Raw genomic sequence first — 24,932 nt, forward strand, 5'->3', positions numbered from 1 at the left:
GACCCCTGAATTCTAGTCCAACCCCCTCCAATGCAGGAATATGCAGCTGTCCCATACAGGGATCAGACCTGCAACCTTGGCATTATCAGCACCCTGCTCTAACCAATTGAGCTACCCAGAAATGGACCTCTAAAAACTGAAGGTATGCTGGGACTGGAACAAGCCTCTCTATCCTTTCACATGTAACAGTCCAATTTTTTGGGCAAAACAAAGTAAACAAAAGGCTTCAGAAGAAAAACTAAGGAAAATGGGGTCCCCTCCCCACTTTTTTCCTGAGCCTTCACATCTCTACGACTCTTTCCTCCTGGGATGCGAGTGGTTCCTCTAGGGCAGTGTTTCCCAACCTTGGGCCTCCAGCTGTTTTTGGACTACAACTCCCATCATCCCTAGCTAGCAAGACCAGTGGTCAGGGATGATGGGAATTGTAGTTCAAAAACAGCTGGAGGCCCAAGGTTGGGAAACACTGCTCTAGGGCCTCCTCAATTTCTTAGGAGAGGCATGTTCAGCCCTTGAGTGGGTAGCTGAATGAGCCAAACACTTCCGGACCAAGTTGCCATGACAGAGGACCCCACCCTAGAGCAACCTGTCTAGACAAGCATGACCCTTCCACATTTAAGGAAGTTGGCCACAGCCAAAGCTGATTAAGGACACAACTTCCATAGGGACTCTCTCTGGATGTGCTATGTATGAGCACAGGAAGCTGCCTTGTGCAGAGTCAAAGCACTGGTCCAACTAGCTCACCTTTCCAGCATTTCAGACAGGTGTATTTCCCAGCTTTACCTGGAACTGAAGCTGACACTTCCTGCATGCATGCTAAGAAGACACTCTACCATTCCGCTCTGGCCCTTCCCTGCCATTTAAGTGCCAACTGTCCTAGCAAGTTGAAGAGCGTTCCTCTGAAGCCTGACCTTCATATAATATACGGGGAAAGGAAGAACTGCAGCCAGATTTGCTAAATACACCAGGCATTTAGAGTCGAAGCATGTAGGGGCTAACTATATCAACCTTCTGCACTTGGCATTTCCCAGAAAGCAATTTGCTGGCCTAAGAGACGTTATGCTATTGAACTGCTTAGTGGGTATACATACATGAGCGGCCAGTAAGCATACACATGCAGTGAGTAACACGCCTTCCTGGGGAGTTGAGAGTCACCATGCAGAGATGCTAGAACAAGCCGTCCTTAAGCAATACAAAGCTCTGTTCTCCCAGGGCACTGGTCCCTAATTGGTGGGCGTATGGCTCTCATTCAACGACATTTGACTCTTGTCCTGAAATCTATGCTCAATTTTAAGAACTATACTGATGCCACTTGCAATTCCATCCAAGATCCCTGGGGTTGGCCCTCTGTGGATGTCACTTATGAGGTCCTGCTAACTGCAATATAGGAAGGACAGGGAAGGAGTCAAAATGCCCTGTAAGTCCCACAAGCAGCTATGCTGGTAAGGCATATAAAATGGTGCTGCTGAGTGTTGCCAGCCCTTACGGAATGGTATGCCTACACAGCAGGAAACAACCATTCTATTCTCCTAATGTCGATTGCTTCTATGATTACAATGCCCATCGCTGGAGAGATGGCAGGTAGGATGGCTCACTACAGAGGCGGATTTAGGGCAGTGTGACTGGTTCCGCTGCCACTGAGGACCTTGGTAATATGCCACCCTGTACAAGACCATTTGAAGCCCTTAAGTCAGGCTTTGGGAAGGAAGCATGAAGCTCTGGCAGGGTCCTAGAGCCCTCCCTATCTCCTTCCCAAAGCCGGGCAAGCGCTTAATGGGCTTTGAGAAGGCGCCCTTCTTGACAACCACACTGTTCACACTGCCGTAAATCTGCCCCTACTGCCACACTGAGAACAGAGTCTAGGGGGCGCCGCAGGGCACTGCAATTAAGATGCCGTGAATTGAGCAGAATGGAAGGTGAGAGGTAGTGGAGTGCTCAATTTTGGCCTCACAGAAATTTGAAAGACCAAAGTCCACCCCGTTCATCTAAGGAGCTATGTTGTTCTTTGCTGCTGCTGTGCTTATTCTTCTGGCTGCTTTCAAGTTTCTCTTCTACCTGTTGTACATTGGCAATTTGTAAATCAATCGTTTTAAACAACTGGATTGAAAGCTGGCTTGGGGGGCCTTTTGACAGAAAGGTGGGATATTAATGTTTTGACAAGCTGTAATGGTTTGGCCGCAAGGCTGCTTCTAGCACCAGCTGCAGCGTTCATTTTCCGCACCCCCTGCAACACTGCAAACAGTGCCGGATTTACGTATATGCTAAACAAGCTATAGCTTAGGGCACCACTCTCTTGGGGCCCCCCCAAAAAAAATTTAAAGGAAAGAAAAAACTGGATGTACATTTCCAAAATATAAGATAAAAAACAAATAAAATAAAACCTATTTGCTATGTGCAAATGGCTTTAGATACCTCTTAGGTCCATAAATTACCATATAGCAAATATTCAACACAAAAAACAGCGACAATTTGTTGTTGACAAAGGACAGCTGGACATATAAAGGGCCCCATTACCTTCAGTAGCTTAGGGCCTCATCAAACCTAACTCCAGCCCTGACTGCAAATATTTCCCCTTTTCCATCCGACTTAGGATTCATGAAGGGAAACCACAAATACCATGCACTGTGGCTGCTGGGAAGAGAAAGAGAACCACATATACAGGTAAAAAAGTGCAAATTTTACCTGCAACATAGAGGCCCATTTTAAAGCTAGGGCCTCAAAAGGTTAAAGACCATTGCCCTAAAAAACATATGAAGAGCCCCGCTGGATGAGACCAAAGGTCTATCTAGTTCAGCATGGCAGCCAACCAGATGCTCATGGGAAGTCAGGAAAAATATGACACCCAAAGTAAGCAAGGCTAAGGCGGAAATAAATCCAAGGAAGCCCACTACTGGAAATTCATATTTGTGTGGATGTGTCTGAACCCAATCCAGGCTGAAGTCTGTATATGCTACACAAGACTTGCTCCTCTCTTTCCCCCTCGCCCACCATGTGAGAATATAGCCGCCTCTTTATTTAGGGAGAATTCCCCAAATTACTATGCCAGCACTGCCCTGGTGGCATCCAAAGTTGATCTGATAATCGGCTTGAGCCAAAGGTCTCAGGCTACAGAGCAGAGGCCACTTGTTTTTCAAGTGCCACTAAAAACCTCCTTCAGTTTCTTTCGGAAGCAAAGAGTCCTGCCTGCAAAATCCCAGACTCTTCAAAACGCACGTGGCTTCGAACAAGTATCACTCTGCACGACATGTGTACACAGCATTACGGTTAGCAAGGGTGGCAAGTACAAATCTCCCCAGTAAGTTTTTAGCAGGTATTGCTTGGCAGCAGGGACAGTGTTCCATTTTGGAAGGGTAGCCACACCGGTCTGTTATGAGGACAATGAAAAGCCTCCTGGCACCTTAAAGACTAACAAATGCATTGTGCCATGAACTTCTTTTGCGGCGAGATAAAACTTAATTCATCCATTTTTATGTGCTTTTAAAAAAGAGCTCGGACTCTGGCCTGCCACCTAACTACACTGAGCAACTCATGTACTCAGCGTGTCTTTGGGAACATTTGTTTAACTGAAGTGCTGGAACCCAGGATACGAGGGGACAGAGTCCTGTGCAATTTATAAGGACTGGATAGGATTGGTCTCCCAAGCTGCTGTGGAAACTCTCTTGAGGGAGGCGAGCAATTAGGTCATTGTGTGGGCAGGGGTATAGGAAAGAGAGGCGGGGGGGCAGTCCACCCCAGGTGCCATCATGGAGGGGGGTGACAAATTATCAAGGAACAATTACTGCCCTACTAGGGCGGATCATAAAAAACTTTTTTTTTTATAATGCCTGCTCCCAAGGTCTTATCTTACTGCACTAGGGATTATATAGCTACATATGAAATTTCATGCCTATCAGTTAATATCTCAATGCTCCTCCACAAAAACAGCTGTTTACTTGGCCGTTTTCCTATGTCATGAAGGCTGAAATTTCAACAAAGCACGTGCCTTTGCTAGACTCTTTTCGGGCACCTGCTAAAAGCATTATTCTTTAGGCAAGCATACCTAGATGCTTAGGAAGCTGAAGTAATTTTAATCTTTAATATTTTAGCTTTTGTATCTTTTAAAGTAGGATTGTTAATTTTTCTTGATTTTACTGCTATGGGTTTTTTTTTTGTTTTTTGTTTTGGTAAACCACTTTGCAGGTTTCTTAAAATAATTTTTATTAAATAAATAAACAATAAATATAAATAAAATAACACAATCCATCCTGTAGATTTAAGTACAGTGGTACCCCGCAAGACGAACGCCTCGCAAGACGGAAAACCTGCTAGACGAAAGGGTTTTCCGTTTTGGAGGCGCTTCGCAAAACGAATTTCCCTATGGGCTTGCTTCGCAAGACGAAAGCCCATAGGGAAATCTCCGGGACAGCGGGGAAGCGCAGCGCGTCTTCCCCACTGTCCTCGGACCTCCTCCGAAGCCTGGCGGTGGGGCGGAGAGACCTCTTCCCGCCGCCAGGCTTCGGAAGGATGCTCCGAAGCTAAAGAAGCTAAAGCAGCCTGCCGCGACCCTCTCCCGGCTGGAGAGGTGACGCGCGCCTATGGCAGGAGCCTCCATAGCCGAGCGTCACCTCTCCAGCCGGGAGAGCGCGCGCGGGGCTAAAGCAGCCCCCCGCGACCCTCTCCCAGGTGACGCGCGCCTATGGCAGGAGCCTCCATAGCCGAGCGTCACCTCTCCAGCCGGGAGAGCGCGCACGGGGCTAAAGCAGCCCCCCGCGACCCTCTCCCAGGTGACGCGGGCCTATGGCAGGAGCCTCCATAGGCGCGCGTCACCTATCCAGCCGGAAGAGCGCGCGCAGGGCTAAAGCAGCCCCCCGCGACCCTCTCCCAGGTGACGCGCGCCTATGTCAGGAGCCTCCATAGCCGAGCGTCACCTCTCCAACCGGGAGAGCGCGCGCGGGGCTAAAGAAACCCCCCACGACCCTCTCCCGGCTGGAGATGTGACGCGCGCCTATGGCAGGAACCTCCATAGGCGCCCGTCACCTCTCCAGCCGGGAGAGCGCGCGCGGGGCTAAACCAGCCCCCCGCGACCCTCTCCCGGCTGGAGAAGTGACGCGCGCCTATGGCAGGAGCCTCCATAGGCGCCCGTCACCTCTCCAGCCGGGAGAGCGCGCGCGGGGCTAAACCAGCCCCCCGCGACCCTCTCCCAGCTGGAGAAGTGACGCGCGCCTATGGCAGGAACCTCCATAGGCGCCCGTCACCTCTCCAGCCGGGAGAGCGCGCGCGGGGCTAAACCAGCCCCCCGCGACCCTCTCCCAGCTGGAGAAGTGACGCGCGGCTATGGCAGGAACCTCCATAGGCGCCCGTCACCTCTCCAGCCGGGAGAGCGTGCGCGGGGCTAAACCAGCCCCCCGCGACCCTCTCCCAGCTGGAGAAGTGACGCGCGCCTATGGCAGGAACCTCCATAGCCGAGCGTCACCTCTCCAGCTGGGAGAGCGCGCGCGTGGGGCTAAAGCAGCCCCCCGCGACCCTCTCCCAGGTGACGCGCGCCTATGGCAGGAGCCTCCATAGCCGAGCGTCACCTCTCCAACCGGGAGAGCGCGCGCGGGGCTAAAGAAACCCCCCGCGACCCTCTCCCGGCTGGAGATGTGACGCGCGCCTATGGCAGGAACCTCCATAGGCGCCCGTCACCTCTCCAGCCGGGAGAGCGCGCGCGGGGCTAAAGCAGCCCCCCGCGACCCTCTCCCAGGTGACGCGCGCCTATGGCAGGAGCCTCCATAGCCGAGCGTCACCTCTCCAGCCGGGAGAGCGCGCGCGGGGCTAAAGAAGCCATAGCCCCGCGACCCTCTCCCAGCTGGAGAAGTGACGCGTGACTATGGCAGCAGCCTCTGAAGGATGCACCAAAGCCTGGCGTGGGGGGGGGGGCGGAGAGACCTTCTCCCCGCGCCAGCCTTTGGATGGCTGTCCTGAAGACTTGGGGTGGGAGAAGGGTTTTCCTTCCCACCGCCAACATTCAGAATGCTGTTCTGAATGTTGGCGGTGGGGAGGAAAAACCCTCCTCCCACGCAAGCCCCGGGAACAGAGGGAAAGCGCTGCGCGCCTTCCCCTCTGTTCCCGTACCTGTGCTGAAGGCTTGCGGTGGGGAGAAAAGCCCTTCTCCGCACTGCCAGCCTGGCAAGCGGTTTCCCTAGGAACGCATTAATTGATTTTCAATGCATTCCTATGGGAAACCGTGCTTCGCAAGACGAAAAACTCGCAAGAAGAAAAAACTTGCGGAACGAATTAATTTCGTCTTGCGAGGCACCACTGTATCTGTCCATAGTCGCCTACTTGTTATCAGAGGCTCAGAATCCACCTTCCTTTGTAAGAAAATATGAAATAATGTAAAACCATTTTCGTAGGCAAAAATAAATAAAAATCTAATCAATGGGGGGGGGGTGACAAGAAATTTTCTGCACTGGGTACCACCTGACCTTCCTACGCCTCTGTGTGCGGGATGTCTGGCCTGCCTGGATAATGACGGCCAACCAGCAGACATCCAAACTACTACCAATTATGGTTTTCAATGCTTCACTTCAAAATGCTGGAAAGTTGTCCAACTCTTGATGCAGATGTCCTAGACAGCAACCATTCTGTCTCCAGCTTCCAACTCCCCCCCCCCCCTTTTAATGTGCTACTGGAGCACACGGTAGTCATTTTGCAATAGAGTGGTGACTTACGGATCACCAAGAAGGGCAGGACAGGGCACAAATAAACATAACATTTTCATATGGTAATGTACATAGCAGGGAAGGTTGTGAAGCATATGACCTGTTTGCCTGCTCAGTCTGAAATCCAAGTGCTAGCCATTGATGGGCTGTTTCAGGAACCCTTCCACCCTCCCTTTCTTAGAACTGCTTTATCTTTAAACTGAACTGGAGTTAGACAGCCCTTCAAATAGAGGACTTTCCTCTATAAAGCACGAAATGTGGCCTCCCTGTTTTGCAAGCTCAGGAGCATCTGGGTTGTATCTAGTTGCTGGATACCTGCCCTGGCCTATGCAAAGAGTTCTTGAACTGGTTATCATGGAACACACGAGAAGGATTGTGCATGTTCTGGGCTTTTAAATAGCAGCCCCAACATCTTGCAGATCTGCGCCATTTATTCTGCTGGTTATGGATTAGGAAGCTTATGGTACAGCGACAGGTGTGTGATGGTCATGGGGAGAGACAATAAGTTACATAAGGCTACTGCAGCACACCCTCTGATCACTGGAATGCTATTCAACTCCTCTGGCCTTCAAGATTTCAACACACTTTTCCAATAAAATCTTTACACATGGCATCTAGAATCTTTTCAAAACATACGCTGAAAGCCTTGGGAGTCAAGTTTCTGCAGTTTTTGGCGTTTAAAAAGGTAAAGGTACCCCTGCCCGTACGGGCCAGTCGTGTCCGACTCTAGGGTTGTGCGCCCATCTCACTTAAGAGGCCGGGAGCCGTCGCCGTCTGAAGACACTTCCGGGTCACGTGGCCAGCGTGACGAAGCTGCAGCTGGCGAGCCAGCACCAGCACAGCACACGGAAATGCTGTTTGCCTTCCCGCTATAAAGCGGTACCTATTTATCTACTTGCACTTAGGGGTGCTTTCAAACTGCTAGGTGGGCAGGAGCTGGGACCAAACGATGGGAGCTCACCCCGCCGCAGGGATTCAAACCGCCGACCATGCGATCAGCAGGTCCTAGGCACTGAAGTTTTACCCACAGCGCCACCCGCGTCCCCTTTTGGCGTTTAGGTAGAAGTTAAACACCAGCAGATGCAGAGTTCTGCCTTACAGACAAACACACCTTTAGGATGAGGGGAAAATCTTAGTGCACATTCACCCCAAAGAAGTCCTGTGATGGTGTGATATAAGGCCCAGAGAGAGTCCTTTTGACCAGTTCACTGCAGATGCTGCACCAGAGGCACTCCAATCCATACCCTCAGCACAACTCCCTCTTTGAAGGCTCAAAGCTTAACACTTCACCCTGATAAGCCAGAGCTCTCCCCCACCCCCAAATGTGAGATCCATACACCTTATCTCAAGATAGCAGAAAGAAAAGGTCATTCTCTGCTAAGTGGTGAGATTCTCACCTTGAAAGCTTTCCCTCTGATTGGCACAGAACACCCAAGGTTATGGAACTTTTAATCAGACGCCTGCATAATTACCGAATCATTATTAATTATATCAGAGAGCTCCAAGGAAAGGCAAAGCAAACAAAAGGCCTGATGGAGTCTCTCCTGTTGTAGGAAAGAATTAGTAATTACAAGCCAGAAGTGCACTCAAGAGTAAGGGAGCAGTGCCACGGCTGGCGTTCCGAGATTTGAGTGTGACAGGCATGCTAAGAGAGGGAGCCCTTTCTCCAGGGGAAGGATGGGAGGAGCACTGCGGTATACAGAAATAACTCATACGTTCCCGTGGCTAGAAGGCAAGGGTGGTTAATCTGTGCCCCTTCCAGATGTTGCCAGACTACAGATCCCATCGTCCCTGACTGGGCTGGCTGAGAATGATGGGAGTTGTAGTTCAGCAACATCTGGAGGGTTGCAGGTTAGTCACCCCAGTGTAAAATGTAAGACCACTTCAAGAAAAAGGGCCACCTGTGAACTGGAGTCTTGCCTCTATCTTTTGTCATAATTTTTTAGACATCCCTTCCTGACATTCTGCCTTCTGCTTCTGTACAAGGGGAAGCATCTGGGGCAGAATGCCCCTGAATAGCAGTTTCTGAGGATCATGAGAAAGCTGCTAAGCTCATGTCTTGCTTGTGAGCTTCTCATAAGCACCTGGTTGGCCACTATGACAGCAGAATGCTGGACTTGACAGGCCTGTGACAAGCAAGACCTGACTGCAACAGCACAAGCTCCACTTGCAATTCCTGGCCACTGGGAATGTTTAACATTTACTTGTTTTGTGGTGGGTGGGTGAAAAGAGTGGCTTTGCTATACACTTCTCAGCAGTTACCTTACCTCTTCAGCGCACATTACAGTGGTACCTCGGGTTAAGTACTTAATTCGTTCCGGAGGTCCGTACTTAACCTGAAACTGTTCTTAACCTGAAGCACCACTTTAGCTAATGGGGCCTCCTACTGCTGCCGCGCCGCTGGAGCACAATTTCTGTTCTCATCCTGAAGCAAAGTTCTTCACCCGAGGTCCTATTTCTGGGTTAGCGGAGTCTGTAACCTGAAGTGTATGTAACCTGAAGCGTACGTAACCCGAGGTACCACTGTACTGTTTTAAAACCACACAGATCCAAGGCTACATTTGTGATGTGCATGTAGATAAGGGTACAGAAATAAGATATTGCAGTCGGTGTAGCTGTTGATGCAACAGCACTTAATTTGTCACAGCCTAACAGTGCTCAGAATTAAAACTGTAAGAACAAAGAACGCCTGAAGTCTAAATCGCACCCGCTTTCTTGAAAGCTGAATTATATTTGGAAAGTGGCACCCTCACCCCCAACACCCATTTGCGGTATTCCAAATTCTGACAGCCCCGCTGCAACTGGAAGGTTGATTTGTTTAATTTAGACCATTTATATATCCCACGTCTCCATATGCTCGAGGCAGCCCACGAATAGATACACAACACTCCATTTAAGAACAGCAGCAACTTAATAGACTAAAAAAACCTAAGCAACGTCCGAGTAACACTTGTGTCTCAGTGACAATTCAAATCATAATGCAATAACTGCCCAATATAGTAATTCAGTCTCATTTTACAAGGTAGGCAGGCTCTGCCATGTTTCCTAAAAGCTGCTGGGGGAGACACAGATGGAGATTGCTCCATAAACATGAGGCTACTGCTGTAAGGCCCTGCTACTTGCTATGTCATAGGTGGGGAACCTCAGGCCTGGAGTTCTGAATGTGGCCCCAGGTCTCTCTGCATGGTCTTTGGGACTCTGTCCAGGCAACACACATCCTTGCTATACCTCTTAACTGGCCCTGCTCTGCACCCTCCTCTACTGATTTCATGTAACTGGAATGTGTCCTTGACCTGTGATAAGGCCTCTGGTTTGCCAGCATGGAGAGTGGAGCATGTCTGGCCAACCTTGACGGCCCCAGAAGGTTGAGCATGGGGGAATGTGGCCAGAATGCCCATGCCTGCTATAGATATTCAACAACACACAAATAAGGAATGCAGAACAGGGCCCTTTTAGACCATCTTAACAGGTGGTACCAAGCAAAATAGCGAACACAATTTTGGTTACTGTCAACATTCCTGTGGAAAAGATTCTGGACTAGATTCCTGCATAGCAGGGGGCCTACAGGAGACTTTCCTAACATATTATTGTTGCTGGGAGAGCTACCAGAATTTTGATCATCTGGGGGGTTTTGGGGGGGGCAGGGGGAGACTTTCCAATCCTTAATTAATCCTTAATTAATCAACCTCCTCTGTTGTGTGGGGGACAAGGCAGGGGCATGGGCTGCCTGGACTCACAGAGCTGCTGCTTTCACAACACTGATCCATCACACAGAGATGTGAGGGCAGGCAGTAATCTGGGCCTATTCAGATCCCAGCTTTCTCCACTCCTTGGACTGCCAGACACACAGAGGCTAAAAAAACCTAAGTGGGTGATTAAGCACCCACACACACACAATGTACCTCTCCCCCCACACACAATGTGCTTCTCCGTTTCCCACCGCACAATATGGCTGAACCATACCTGTTGAAGATATCGCTTGAGACTTTCTGCAGGTACTGAAGCGCATCTGCTATCTGGTGAATAGTTTCTTCCCTGTGGAGGTCAGGCTGGATGAGGGGAACAGAGTACGTCTGTCCCTCAAGGAAATACTTCCGGGTCACAGTAGCCATTTTTGCCTGAGAAGACAACCAACAGCTTGTTAAAAGTTTATTCATGCCCATGTCAGCATCCTGATTCCTTAAAGTTCAGTTCTAGCCTCCCCACACCTAGTGCCCCCCCCCAGATGCTATGGACAACAACTTCCATCAGCCCCAGCCAGCATGGCCAATAGCCAGGGACGATGGAGTTCTAGTCCAACAACCAGCTCCAAAAGGTTGCCTTGCCAACCCCCGAGTTTTCTAATGCCGTGCAAAGCTCTACGGCAGTAGGCTTTTGATAACTTTGATCGTTACCTCCAAGTCCATCCCTTTGGACTTCTAGAGGGTCTGGGATCATAAGCCCATGGCAATTATTTCAAAGATGCAAGAGCAGATCAAATTCACAGATGCACCTGCATTGGTGAGTTAGTTGGTTTTGCTCATCCTCACAACCTATGTACCAACTAGTGCCTCTAACCATTATTTGTACACAATATTAGTAATTGCGAAAATCCAAGTGCTGCTACATGGAATTAAGAGCTCCCTGATTTACTCCTCTGCAGGGCCTGTACCAGGATTTGGGGACTGTCAGGCTACAGAGGATTTGGGGAGGGAAACACAACCCTTCATTTCCCACTGGGTGCTTGAGAAGATCAAAGTGAACCTCAGGGGCCCAGGCATTTGGTCGACCCAGCAAACCTCTAGCACCAGCTCCACTCCTCTAGAAGCACCTGCCCAGAAGTCCAAGTGGAATTCATTTATTACTAGGAGATGAAGGCAGACTGGTAAGACAAAAGAAAAAAGCTTAGGCCAACAGAGCCCATCCGACAAACCGGAATTTACTCCACCACCTTCTGAGATTGTTCCCCCCATGAAGAAGTGATAAAGAGAGCATCAGACAGTGGGTCATAGGATTTGGCAGCTCCATCATCAAAATAAGTCAGGAGTGTTGAGCAGTATCAATTCAAAACGACAGACTGGAAGGAGAAGCCAGAAACACCCTTGAAGTTGCGATTTTTTTTTTTAAAAAAAATGAAAAGTTGTCAAAGAGGCTTTTATCTCCCCTTGTGACAGACAGAAGTGGGCCAAACAGTGGCCCATTTTGAGAGGGCTACACCTCGCTTCCAGATGAGAAGTAGTAGGACAGCAGGGATGTCAAGTAGAAGAATTGGAACGCTTTTTTGGAACACATCTAAGCGCAGTGGGCTTCCTCAGGTTGAAAAACAACAGCAACTTGTGCTGAGGTTCTGGAAGTAGCAAACACAAGTGGGAGATATAGGAGTGTATTTAACCTTTTGTTTGAATGGACTCACAGAGAGCAGAATCAGCCATTTTGATCCCACTTGAGACAATTTTTTAGCACAGTGTCCAAGAGGGCTTATGTGCATACAAACTGTCCATGTAAAGGTTGCGTCTGCTTGGCTAGCTATTCAAGGATCCTAGAAAGTGCAGGCACAGCCTACATGGTATAACGAGTCCCTTGTAGAGAGATCTCAGAACCTTTTGAGGACAAGAACTGGCTGGACCCTGTCTGATAGTTTCTGTGATCTGCTGGCGCACCACAATCAAACCATTACAAACAAGGTCGCCACCTTTAGGCAACAAATTCACTGCAATTTTCTAAAGATGTCCTCTATGGACTGCAAAGAGGATCATCCACAATAGTATTTTGCTGGTGGTGTTAATTTCAATTTGTACTGATAATTTTGAGTGTTGCATATTAGTACTATGAATTGTCCCTGCTTCCCTAGTGTTTGTCCTAGAAGGAGTTTAGATCTGCTACCAATTTGTGATTGTGGGTACCTGTACCATTTGCATGTTTTGTAATGTTCACTGTGCCACAGATAAATAAAAGTGCTCTGGACGAAGAGGAGGGAGGAGATAGTTGTCACAAGCCCTTCACGGTAGCAGACTTCAGATTTGGAAATTTTGTGGACACAGAAAACATCCAGCAATTCTGCCCAAGCTTTCTTAAGCACACCCACAAAATGCTGTTTCTTAGTGCTCTATTAGCAGTTTGATATTTGCATGTAGTTTTTGGAAAATGCAAATCCTTCCGAAGCTACAATGCCATTCTGTCAAATCCTATCTGCGTTGCCCAGCAGATTATTGGTCCTCTTGTCTGTATTTGCATCCAATGGGGGAAAGCATTATGTATTCTGTCCTGAAGGAGCACAAATCAGATAGGTAAATCTTTGGAGAGTGGAGGATAAACTCTTGATTCAGCAGAGCTATTTGAGGGTGGAGATGTGTTGATCTCCAAGTCAAGCAACCTTCAATTTGCATTTATTTAGAATAAGCAAGGAGGTGGCAGATACCTAGGTAAGACAAAATGAAGAAGGGTTTTTTTGGGGGGGAGGGAGCTGAAGTCTATTTATACCCTGCTTTAATTAAACTGTGTTCCATGGTGTTATTAAGCAGCAATCAAAGATGCAGATGGTACTGATTTGATTGGCATGAGTTTCACTGCACTGAATAATAAGAAACTTGCCCCTATAAATAGGTCTAATCATCATCTGATGGGTGGAAGGAAGAGCTTGGGGGAAAGGCATAAGTATAGGTGTAATTAGGCCCTCCAGCAGATTGCACTTCACAGGCTGTTTGGCTGTTCTCATTACCTGGCACTTCTCTAAATACAGCTTCTGTGCTGATGAGCCGAGCCTGGATAAAGATCTTAAGAACCAACATCAACTTAATTCAAACAGCTCTGGGCCACATTCACTGTCAAAATGCACTGTTCTGCAGCAAGGGAGGCCAGGTGGAGCTAGCCTCCCAAGATCTAAAGTGGGCAAGTGCCCCAACAGGGAATTGTTATCTCCAGCTGTGCCCTCCTTACCAAGTCTCAGGATGAGCTAATTAAAGTGGGCAGGCACAGCCCGTCCAAGTACACAGAGGAGCTGGCAGAAGAGGCAAACAGTTCCGCAGCTTTCAAAGATATGGTGGTTATCTTTTCCCTTGACAGAAAGCCAGTAGTTCAAAGCATGTCCCACAAGCAGGCAGCTGGAACGCAGAAGGTTTAGCTTCCTGATTCACACAAGAGACAAAATGTTCACATACAAATGGTTTAAACCATGAGTTTCCAAACGGTGGCTACAAATTTCGCCAAGGTGTACTGCAGCGTGTCTGTGAAGGATGGTGGGAGAAAGATCCTCTTGAGGCCCATTTAGCTACATAATAGGTTTCCGTCAGCCATCTTCATGACGGCTTTTCTGGAATGTGTGGTTGCATGAGAGCATTACATGATAGCTTCCCCCGCACTCAGAACGCTATAGCTATGCTGACATCAAATAGGAAACAAGAAAAGAACATAAGAAGGAAGGACCTCTGCTGGCTCAGGCCAAGGGTCCATCTAGTCCAGCACTCTTTTCTGACAGTGGCCAACCAGATGCCCATGGGAAGTCCACCAGCAAGACCTGAGGGCAACATCACTCTCCCCATCTGTAGCAACATGCGCACACACAACAACAAAAAGAGAAGTTTTAAGCTCAGGGGCTCATTTTGAACACACTCAGGGTTCCCCGTGACAGAAACTTTATGGATTTCTAAAGTATTTGGTCAACTAAAACTGACCGACTCTATCTGTTCTATGACCAGGAAACCCCTTTCTTAAGCAGCTTGCTAGCTTGTATGTATGCTTGTTTAATATTGTTTGTGGGTCAGTGTCTATCAGAAAAGAAAGCCTCAAACTATCTCCCATTCCATTAAATAATTGATCCTAACACAGAGAGTCCCATGAGTGCTTTAGACAAGTCAGTTATTGGTTCCCACCAGAGTACTTTGAAGGGCTGTGAAGGGCATCTGGGCTCTTTCTCAATCTATTTAACAGCTCAACATTTAAGACAGGGGTGGGCAACCTGTCGGCCCCCAGATGCTGTTGGACTATGGCTCTCATCCTGGTGGGAGCTGAAGTCTAACGACAGCAGGAAGGCCACAGCTTCCCCACTCTTTTCAAATCCCTCCTTCTTTTGCATGAAGAGTATTAGTGACCTTCAAGTGCCAGCAGCATCTTCCATTGGCTGCTACAAGCGGATTTTTCATAACCTTGTCAGATATGGTAGGCCCAGTTCCACAAGGGAGTTCAGCCATTCCTTGACTCCATCAGAGTGTTAAACTGCACCCAGCTATGCATGCATAACCAGCAGTTATGACGGCAAGTTGAGCAGCCATGATGGATCAAGATGGGATGCCACTGTTGTGTCTGTGACATGTTTGTGTAAGCTGCCTGGATATCTGTGCAAATTTTTGTTGCTGTACTAACTGAAATTTTTGTTGCTGTACTAACTGAAGGGATGCGGGTGGCGCTGTGGATTAAACCACAGAGCCTAGGACTTGCTAATCTGAAGGTCGGCGGTTTGAATCCCCACAACGGGGTGAGCTCCTGTTGCTCGGTCCCTGCTCCTGCCAACCTAGCAGTTCGAAAGCATGTCAAAGTGCAAGTAGATAAATAGGTACCACCCTGGTGGGAAGGTAAACGGTGTTTCCGTGTGCTGCTCTGGTTCCCCAGAAGCGGCTTAGTCATGCTGGCCACATGACCCGGAAGCTGTACGCCGGCTCCCTCGGCCAATAAAGCGAGATGAGCGCCGCAACCCCAGAGTCGACCACGACTGGACCTAATGGTCAGGGGTCCCTTTACCCTTTACTAACTGAAATGCTGGCATCATGGTAAAAGCAGCAGAAAAAACAGTCACAAAGCCAAAACAAAGGCGAAAGCATATCATGTTTTGTCAAGCCAAGGCTGGGATGCGTCAAAGTGCCCTGTGTGGAAACCCACTGATAAAGAAGGGGTCCCAGTTACCTACTTTCTTCCCCCATCAACAAATTATTGTACTTCACAGTCTACATCTTAAATGGGTGTACTCATAACGAAATCAATGCAAAATTGATGGAAAAGTCCACCCTCCTGGTTCTCTTACTAATTGGTGTATTCAGGGTTTCTTTCTTGCTGTGTTATTTGCCTTGCTATGCCTACTTCACCCAACTGGACACCACAAAGCCTAGCCTACTACCTTCGATTGGTAACTATGAATTTTATTAATCTAATATACTAGGAAACATACAACTGCTTCACAACCAGATAAGCTCAAGGGAGTTAGGAGACTGATTGCATTGCCAATACTATTCATTAGTTCATACCATTATTAAACCACTAATTCATTGCTCAATTATATCCAGTTGTTTTAAGATGCTTTAAATTTCATCATACGTAACTTGCTTTATTTTCAGATATTTATCTTGGGTAACCTATCTCCTATAAATTCTATAAACTTTCATGTTACCATTAAGCTCTGAACACAAAAAAACCTAAGTGATTTGTTTCAGGTGCACCCCTGAGTCTGTGATTTTCATTGGTAAAGCTTAAAAATCCCTGTTCCCCTGGGTTTCTGCTGAGCAAATTCCAGCCAGGATTGGGGGAGCCAATGAGTATTAGTGGATTTGTCAGGGTGTGGTGTGGTATGTACCAGTCTTGAATGGATCAAATTCAACACATGGATTTCTGTTTTGTAAGGGGCGGGGCTTTTGGACTCCACTAACCTGCATATAAATTAAAAATTTGCCCAGGTATTTTATTGAAAAGAAGCTGGCACATCACCTTTCAGAAAGAGAGCAGTGAAGCAAGAGCTGTCTCACCCTCATTGTCCTTTCAATCACAATATACTTCCTTCCAGACAGATAAGTGCCGATCTTAAGGAACACCTTAGCCATTTTGACATCCTTTCCTATTTTCGTCAGTAATTGACAAGACACTGGAAAAGGCCAGCTTCAAAGCTAACTTCCCCATTATCTGGTCCCATGGATGCAAGGCACTGAGGCCTCACAGTCAGACGCAAAACTCCCTACCCCACACTAAAAAGTGCTTTTAAGAAAAAGACAGTCCGTGTTGTTGAACTCCAACCCCCATCAGCCCCAGCCAGCAGAGCCAATGGGCAGTTGTAGTCCAACCACGTTGGCTTCCCCCCTTTTAGGACTTTTCTTAGGAGGTGAATTCAGAATACAGTGGTACCTCAGGTTAAGTACTTAATTCGTTCTGGAGGTCCGTTCTTAACCTGAAACTGTTCTCAACCTGAAGCACCACTTTAGCTAATGGGGCCTCCTGCTGCCACTGGAGCACGATTTCTGTTCTCATCCTGAAGCAAAGTTCTTAACCTGAGGTACTATTTCTGGGTTGGTGGAGTCTGTAACCTGAAGCGTATGTAGCCTGAAGCGTATGTAACCTGAGGTACCACTGTACTCATTTCTCAGCAATTTTCATTGGAATTTGGAAGGCATGGTGGTTATATTTCTGTATCTGACCTAAGCTTACTTTTCTTTGTATGTGGAGGGAACTAGCCTATCCACTAGCCACAGCAGATACACTCTGCCTCCAGGGTCAGAGTACTCAAGATGATGCTTCTGAACACGAGTTGCTGGAAACTGCAGGAGGTGAGAGTGCTCACGTCCTCAAGCTTCCCACAGGCACCTGGTTGGCCACTGGCCAGACTCAGCAGACTCTTCTTGCATTTATGAAGACGTGCTTGGGGCATCTGAATGAACAACACCACATTAAATGGCTGTTTCTCGAGTCCTTCTAGATAAAAGTAAATAAAAGCATACTCTTGCCCTACTGAAGAAATACCACTGCTCCCAATTCACGCGGCACAATGAGGGTGCTGCCACACATGCACTGGCATATGCCTGGCAAACGTATGTTATAAACTATAAAATGGAAAACTGTGTTGGTAAACACACAGTGGGATGCAGACAAACACACGCCACGATGCCCTGAATGCCCGTGGCTTGCTAGTGTAGCGATATTCAATTTCACATTCTGTGATCTATGTCAAGCGCATGGCAAAGCAAAAACCCTTGCCACATAAAGCAGGAATAGGTTCTGTGGAGAGGCTGTTGGAGAAGTTTCAAGACAGTTCTTACCCCTGCCCCACACTACATATGTTAGAAAAATTAAAGTAGAAGTGTCATATGAAGACACAGTAGAGTCCATAACTAGATAAAGAACATGTCTTCTTCCCAAACTTGGCTTCATAGCTATTTTCTCTCTCCAGGAAATTCAGGAACTAACGGTCATGTGAAGTTGCAGGAACTCTCGTTCAGTGTTTCAATTTTGGGAAGGGAAGCCACTTTAATCCAAAGCTGATATAGAAGTATGCCCCACCAGTGTAAAATAGGCCTGTTTTTATATATATATATATATATATATATATATATATATATATATATATGCAGGTTTTGGTGTCCTCGGGTGTCTTCCCGTGTAAAAGTTGGGGTGTCTAGGCGACGTTTCGACGAGGTCTCACTCGTCATCTTCAGGCTGGTGCTTTCGGCTTCTTGTTACTGGAACAGAGCAGGATCTCAGTGTTTGAGTTCCTATAAATACTGTTGAGGGGTGTGGTGTATAGCCTCCAATGTTCTGGGCCGAGAGGAAGTTCCCAGGCTAGTGTGCCTTTTCTTCTTTTGTTCCTTAGTTGCTTGAGGGATATCTTGAGTGATTTCTTGAGTGATATCCTGAGTACCACTTAGGTGGGTCATTAGGTGTGGATTAGTTGCTAAAGCCTTTGTGTCTTGACCTCTTGAACTTTGTGAAGAGTTTTTCTGAGAAGATGGCTGTAGTTGTGCTCTGGCTTGGCTTCGTGTATAGGGGCGAGCTGTGGTTTTGTGGCCTGTGCCAGCCAGATCTGTGTAGGGATTGCAGGGGGGTGCAGCATCCGGAGGTGCCATCATGGTTTGGCTACTGGATGGTGTCTGTAATTTATCTGTGGAGAGGGTCTGGGTTTGGGTCTGGTGTGGTTGATTGGTGATGGCGTTCTGTGTGCCTCTGGATCTGGTGTCAGTTTTTGTGGGGAGGGCTAATTTCCAGATGTCTGGCAAGCGGGATGTGTCGTCACGCTTGTTCATGTTGTGAGGGTGTTTCTCTATCTCGATGGCTTCCATGATTATTCTCTTGTGGTGATGTTCCATGTTAGAGAGCAATTTGGAATCTGCAAAATTAATTTCGTGTCCTGTTTCTTTCATGTGTTGGAAAAGAGAGGAAGTTTTTTCTTCTTTTTTGACGGCATTCTTGTGTTCTGCGATACGTGCATTTATTCGTCTGTTTGTTTGTCCAATGTACGTGGCTGGGCAGACTTTGCAGGGTATTTCATAGACCCCTTGGTTTTCCAACTGGATTTTATCCTTGGGGTTTCTGAGGATATTGGCTATCTTTTGGTTGGCGCAAAAGGCTGTTTTGATATTGTGTTTATGGAGGATTTTGCTAATTTTATCTGTAGTGCCCTTGATATAAGGAAGGAGGGCCATGCCATTGTTTTCTTCTGTGTCTTGGTTTTTGGGGGGTGTTTCTTTTTGGATTAGCTTCGTAACCCTGTTTTGCTGGTATCCATTGGCAATTAACACATTTGAGAGATTCTGTAACTCAGTTGTCAAGTGGTCTTTGTCAGCCAGGCGTTTGGTTCTGGAGATGAGAGTCTTGGCTACGGAGTTTATTTGTGCAGGGTGGTGGTGTGATTGTGCATGTAAGTAGCGGTTGGTGTGTGTTTTTTTCCGGTAGATAGTGTGTCCTAGGGAGCCATCAGGTTTTTTGTAGATTAGGACGTCAAGGAAGGGAAGTTGGTTGTTGGCTTCTATTTCCATAGTGAATTGTATTTTGGGGTGTAGGCTGTTGAGATGTGTGAGGAAGCTGTCCAGTTTTTCTTTCCCGTGTGGCCAAATTACAAAGGTGTCGTCAACATATCTGAGCCAAAGTTTGGGTTTGTGTTCTGACTTGTCTAAAGCATTGGTTTCAAAGTGTTCCATGTACAGGTTTGCGATGACCGGTGAGAGGGGTGATCCCATAGGTGCTCCTTCTATCTGTTTGTATCTTTGTCCATTGTGGATGAAGTACGTGTTGGTTAGGCAGTGGTTGGTCAGGTCCCCTGCAATCCCTACACAGATCTGGCTGGCACAGGCCACAAAACCACAGCTCGCCCCTATACACGAAGCCAAGCCAGAGCACAACTACAGCCATCTTCTCAGAAAAACTCTTCACAAAGTTCAAGAGGTCAAGACACAAAGGCTTTAGCAACTAATCCACACCTAATGACCCACCTAAGTGGTACTCAGGATATCACTCAAGAAATCACTCAAGATATCCCTCAAGCAACTAAGGAACAAAAGAAGAAAAGGCACACTAGCCTGGGAACTTCCTCTCGGCCCAGAACATTGGAGGCTATACACCACACCCCTCAACAGTATTTATAGGAACTCAAACACTGAGATCCTGCTCTGTTCCAGTAACAAGAAGCCGAAAGCACCAGCCTGAAGATGACGAGTGAGACCTCGTCGAAACGTCGCCTAGACACCCCAACTTTTACACGGGAAGACACCCGAGGACACCAAAACCTGCATACCTATACCCGTGAAAATCTACGAAAGCATATATATATATATATATATATATATATAGAGTTTTCTCCCTTCCTTTCCCATTCAGGCTTATTTCCTACAAACCAGAGCACATTCCCTCTATATCTAGTCATTGCCAACAAATCTGTAGACACTGCATTGAGTACAGGAAACCCTATGCAGCCTGACCATGGCCAAACCCATCGTGCTCATCCCACCAATCTTTTACACCTGGCACTAAAGAGAGAATCTGTGCTCCTTACAAACTGAGGCAGCCCTGAGTGCTTCTGTATATTCTCTCTCTCTCTCTCTCTCTCTCTCTCACACACACACACACACACACACACACACACACACCCCAAAGCTGCAAGGAAGTGGGTCTTAATAGCACCTAGCAATCGCCAGTAGGAAACACCCCAGTGGGAACGGCTGCCAAGGGACGTGTCCTATTTCTTCAGGCCCAGCTTTTTATTTGCCCTGGAAATCAATAAGCTAGAAAATAAAGGCAGGTTGGGTTGCTTCTGGACAAAGATTATCTCAGGATGGGGTCAGCACCGAGGTTATTAAGAGACAAAATTGCTTTCCAGCACTAAAAAACAATTTGCTTTGCTCTCCTGCTCTGCAGCCAAAGAACACAACCTTGCTGTTTTCTTAACAGTTTACTCTCGGGAGAAGGAAGAGGAACGCTATAACTCTTGTCCATCCTCTTTAATCTACTGCAAGTGTGTGCGTTATACCTGGAAGTTAATCAGGCTGGTTCTCAATGAGAATAATAAAGATGCCACAGAATACCCATGCTGCATTTGTAAGAACTGGATTGTTTAGTGTGGCAGCACCTGCAACTTTGGAACTTGCTGCCTATTGAGATCAAGCAGGTGCCTTTACTGTACTTTTAAAAACACCTGATAAAAACATTCTTGTTTAGGCAAGCCTACCCAGATGCTTAGAAAGCTGGGGTGATTTTAATCTGTTTTAGTATTTTAACTTTTGTATGTTTTAAAGTATGGCTGTGATTTCCCCCCTCGATTTTATTGTTTTATCTTTTTGTGAACCACTTTGAGGTTTCTTACAATCAAGTGGTGTATATCTTTTTATTAAATCAATCAATCAATCAATCAATCAATAAAATAATAACTAGCCATGTCCCATCCCTTATTTGAATACAAGGGTACATTTAAGCTATGAAGCATAATAAGAGTCTGGCATATCTCAAGCATTTGGGGGGGAACCAAAGGACAGTATGCTTTGCCTTCTTTGCTCCATATTCACTAAAACCCCCATTACTTGCATGGAGCAGAGAAAGGAACTGGAATCTGGGGAATCCCTGTTTTTCTGGGATGGGATGATAACCCTGCTGCTCCTAAAATTCTGCCAGTCCAGGCAGCTGCCTGTTGAGCTGTAATAAAGCTAAAGAAAGCTGACAGTAAAAAAAAACAGATGCCAAATTTGCATTTTGGGTTTTTTTTAAAAAATAAATAAATTCACAAGCTACAGCTAAGTGAGTCAGGAAGCCTCCAGTTCAAATTTCTCAGCCATGAACTCACAAGCAGTCCTTAAGAAGGCCATTATTAAGAGGATAATTATACTAGCCTAGCTTTCCCGGTGGCTATAAGGATTACAGAGATAATGTGCATGTGGTGCTGTAAACAACCCCAATTTACTACATTTTATTATTTTACAAGTCAAGTAAGTGCTGTCTCTCATTCATCAGGCAAAAGGTGAGCATAAGTGCTCCCTTGAGGCCTAAATGCTCCCTAGACACCTACATGAGATTTAACCATTTTAAAAAATACTTTGCTGCATTCAAACAGATCTTTTTCCATTCCTGCTCCCATTCCTATGAAAATTTCAGCGCTGACTATACTTCAGCAAAAGTGTCGAGCTATTCCACCTATATAATTACCTTAAAGTGGCCGTTCTTGAGCAAAGGAACTTCAAAGAGAGAAGCCAGCATGAAACCACTGTTTAGTTCTAGTATCAAAGCTTAAGATTCTCACACATCCCTCCTAAACCATGTGTATATATGCCTCCCAACATAGGACATTTTATGTATATCTAGTCCACAAATGTTTTTGTCAGAATAAAATGTGTTATGCCTTTCAGGCGCCACAAGAAGACTCTTTGCTGCTCTTTCGGAAACAGACTAACATGACTACCTACCTGGAAAACAATACCCCTTCTCCCATTCCACAAGAAAAACATTTCATGCTGTGAAATGTTTTGTGAATACCCGAAGATTCATTGTGATAAGAGAGTATGGAAGATGCTGCCCACTTCTACCCTAGTTCATCTTGCAAGCAGCAATTCATTCATATAACCATGAGCTTCCATCCCTTTAATGGTGCTTCTCCTGGGATCTTCACAACTAATGCCTGTACCTTTGAGCCAAGAAATAAACTGACTTGAATCCAGCTACCAAGGATGGGGCATTAAATGAAGTTCCAACAAGCACACTTGACAAGTGTTAAATATTTTGCTTCAGCTGAATGGTTTATATTATGTTGATGCATGAGATGAAATGCGTCAAAGCTTTTGACGTTTTCATTAACTTCTCCAATTTGGAAAAGATACATTTTGCAGTAGCAGACAGTTCCAGCAGTGTGCTTGCAAAGGCGCAGCCTCACTCAGGTTTTCTGCCACTCTCAAATTGTATCTGGGAAGAAAGTCTTGGGTTTGCATGCTTCCTTCCCTGCTCATTCCCTCGTTGGGGAGAAAAGTGAAAGATGGAAAAAGAAAATCACACATTTACGTAAACGTGGGGATTCCTTGAGCCTGCAAAATGAGATGTGGCATTTCTTGTTTGGATGGTGTGAGACCGTGGTGCGAGAGAACACAAACCCCCAGGACCCACAAGACCCATGCTGGCAATCTCCCCAGAAAAATCCAAGGGAGGAAATATAATCAGGTGGATGAATCAGAGAACGCTTACCCACACTAAGTATTGGCTGCTAGAGACAGCTGACCTACATAGGCAATGAGAGCTCTGCAGCATTATGAAGTTAATCTAAAGCTGCATGTACATTTCCCTGCCAGGTAGAGTAAAACAGCTGCTCAAAGGGGGGGGGGTTCTACTTTGATTCAAAATATGGGATGTGTATCACATTGCCAGTGGCTGCTTTTGCATAATACTAAGCTATGGCCCATTTTAGTCTTGGTTTGTTCAACATGCTGCTATGAGGGTTTGGAGTTTGCTTGCTTGCTTTTTTGGAGCAGGAGTAAGCTGTATGCCTGAGCCCTGCTTCTAATTCCTGGATCCAGCATAGATTCAATGGCTGGAATAGACAAAAGGAAAGAGTGGAGACTTGAGTTATGTGAGCTAAAAGCTGCAAGAAAAGGGGGCAGGCTGAAAAGGTCAAGAGATAGAGCCATGCCTGATTTCTGCTGAAATCCAAGGCTGTGGCTATGGGAGAAGACAGACCATCTTGGGGTGTTAATGCTGTGAACCCCTCCATCAGGGGCTCAGGTAGTAAATAAACCATATATCATAAAGACACCACAAACTTCACTGTACCTCATTCCAAAGGAAACATCAACCTTAGGGTAAGCTCCTAGAATCCCTGGAATCTCACACCCCTCAGAGATTGGGATGGCATGCAATAATACTATGAGTTGTCCCACAGACAAGTCACATCTTTTTTCACTAAAGCTTTCCCTGTTTTCCAGCAGCTCTTGCCCTGGGCCATTGTAACTTGATGAGTGTTTGGGGTGGGGTAGCTAAACAAACCATGGTTAAGTAAGGCTACTACTATATTCAGATGTAACACCAAACCACAGTTAAAAGTAAGCCATGGATCATATATCAGCAACAAATCATAGCTTCACATCATGGCTTGTTAGCTGAAACAAACCGTAGTTAGTCGGCTGGCCTTGGTTTACAACATGATCAAATAAGCTCTGGCTTAGTGTTAATGTGCAAACCTGGCCATTGTGGCTTGTTCCCCGTTGAAAAGGACATTATTTCTCCAGGCCAAAAGTTTTATAGCCCTTACCATTCTACCTTTAAGGAAATCCTTAATAGCCTTGTACTCGGTATATATACATTGCCTTTCTGGAAGGGATATCCCGTAACACACCTTTTGATCAAAGTTTCTACACTTGGGGGCTCAGTGGGAAAGTGGACATTATCCGCTATGTATTAAGTTGTCCTTTATATAAGCATCCCAGCAGCAGCTCTTTTGCTAGTACTTATTAATAGGCCACTCCTGAAAATATATGTATTTTCTTTGCAGGCAGTCATAAGGTCTAGTGGTAGGTGCCAATTATAATGTTTAGAAGTTAAAATTATCTTCTTTTTTAAAAAGGAATAGGTGCTAAGTGGGCATGGTTAGAGGAGGAAAAACATGAGGCTACAAAATCAATACCATTAGTGTAAAAAAAAAAAAGTCTAGTTCCACTAATATTTCAGCTTTAGACTAGTAAAAATGTTTTTCAAGGAACCAGGTGGGATAATGAAATAGTTGAATAGCAGAGATATCACGTTTGTTAAGACCCCATGCAAGGGACAAACAAGATTTACAAAGCTGTAAATACAGTGGACCAATGTAAGAGAGAAGCCCATCTGGGCCCCAAAAGTTGTGGGTGGATTGGAAAAGAAACAGAATAGATGCATATTACACCCGGATTTTTTCAAACACAGTACTATTGTCCCATAGTTTATGACTCACATGCTTATTAAAGTTATATTTAAGTAAGCAGTGGGTTTCTGCAAATGAAAAAGCAGCTGTATTTCTAAGATAGGAGGGGAAAGAGAGAACTGGGACCCAAAAACTTGGGTGTGGGAGAGAAAACACTGGTACCTCGG

At 46.4% G+C, this 24,932-nt stretch overlaps 1 protein-coding gene across 3 annotated transcripts in view; it reads right to left on the minus strand.

Annotated features, from left to right (window-relative positions):
* The window catches only part of WASHC1 (WASH complex subunit 1), a 73,109-nt gene that overhangs the window by 37,290 nt on the left and 10,887 nt on the right, over window positions 1–24,932 (minus strand). For 2 of the 3 annotated variants that reach the window (XM_077935126.1, XM_077935125.1), the window contains exons 1-2: window positions 22,035–22,099; window positions 10,644–10,798 (exon numbers count right to left, since the gene is read on the minus strand). In XM_077935126.1, the coding sequence (XP_077791252.1) occupies window positions 10,644–10,798; window positions 22,035–22,085 (206 nt within the window). In that variant the 5' untranslated portion in view covers window positions 22,086–22,099. Of the gene's footprint in view, window positions 1–10,643; window positions 10,799–22,034; window positions 22,100–24,932 lie in introns of those variants that run through there. The other variant, XM_077935127.1, reaches the window with a different exon arrangement.

Source organism: Podarcis muralis, chromosome 10, assembly GCF_964188315.1.
Source record: "Podarcis muralis chromosome 10, rPodMur119.hap1.1, whole genome shotgun sequence".
Classification (NCBI taxonomy): Eukaryota; Metazoa; Chordata; class Lepidosauria; order Squamata; family Lacertidae; genus Podarcis; species Podarcis muralis.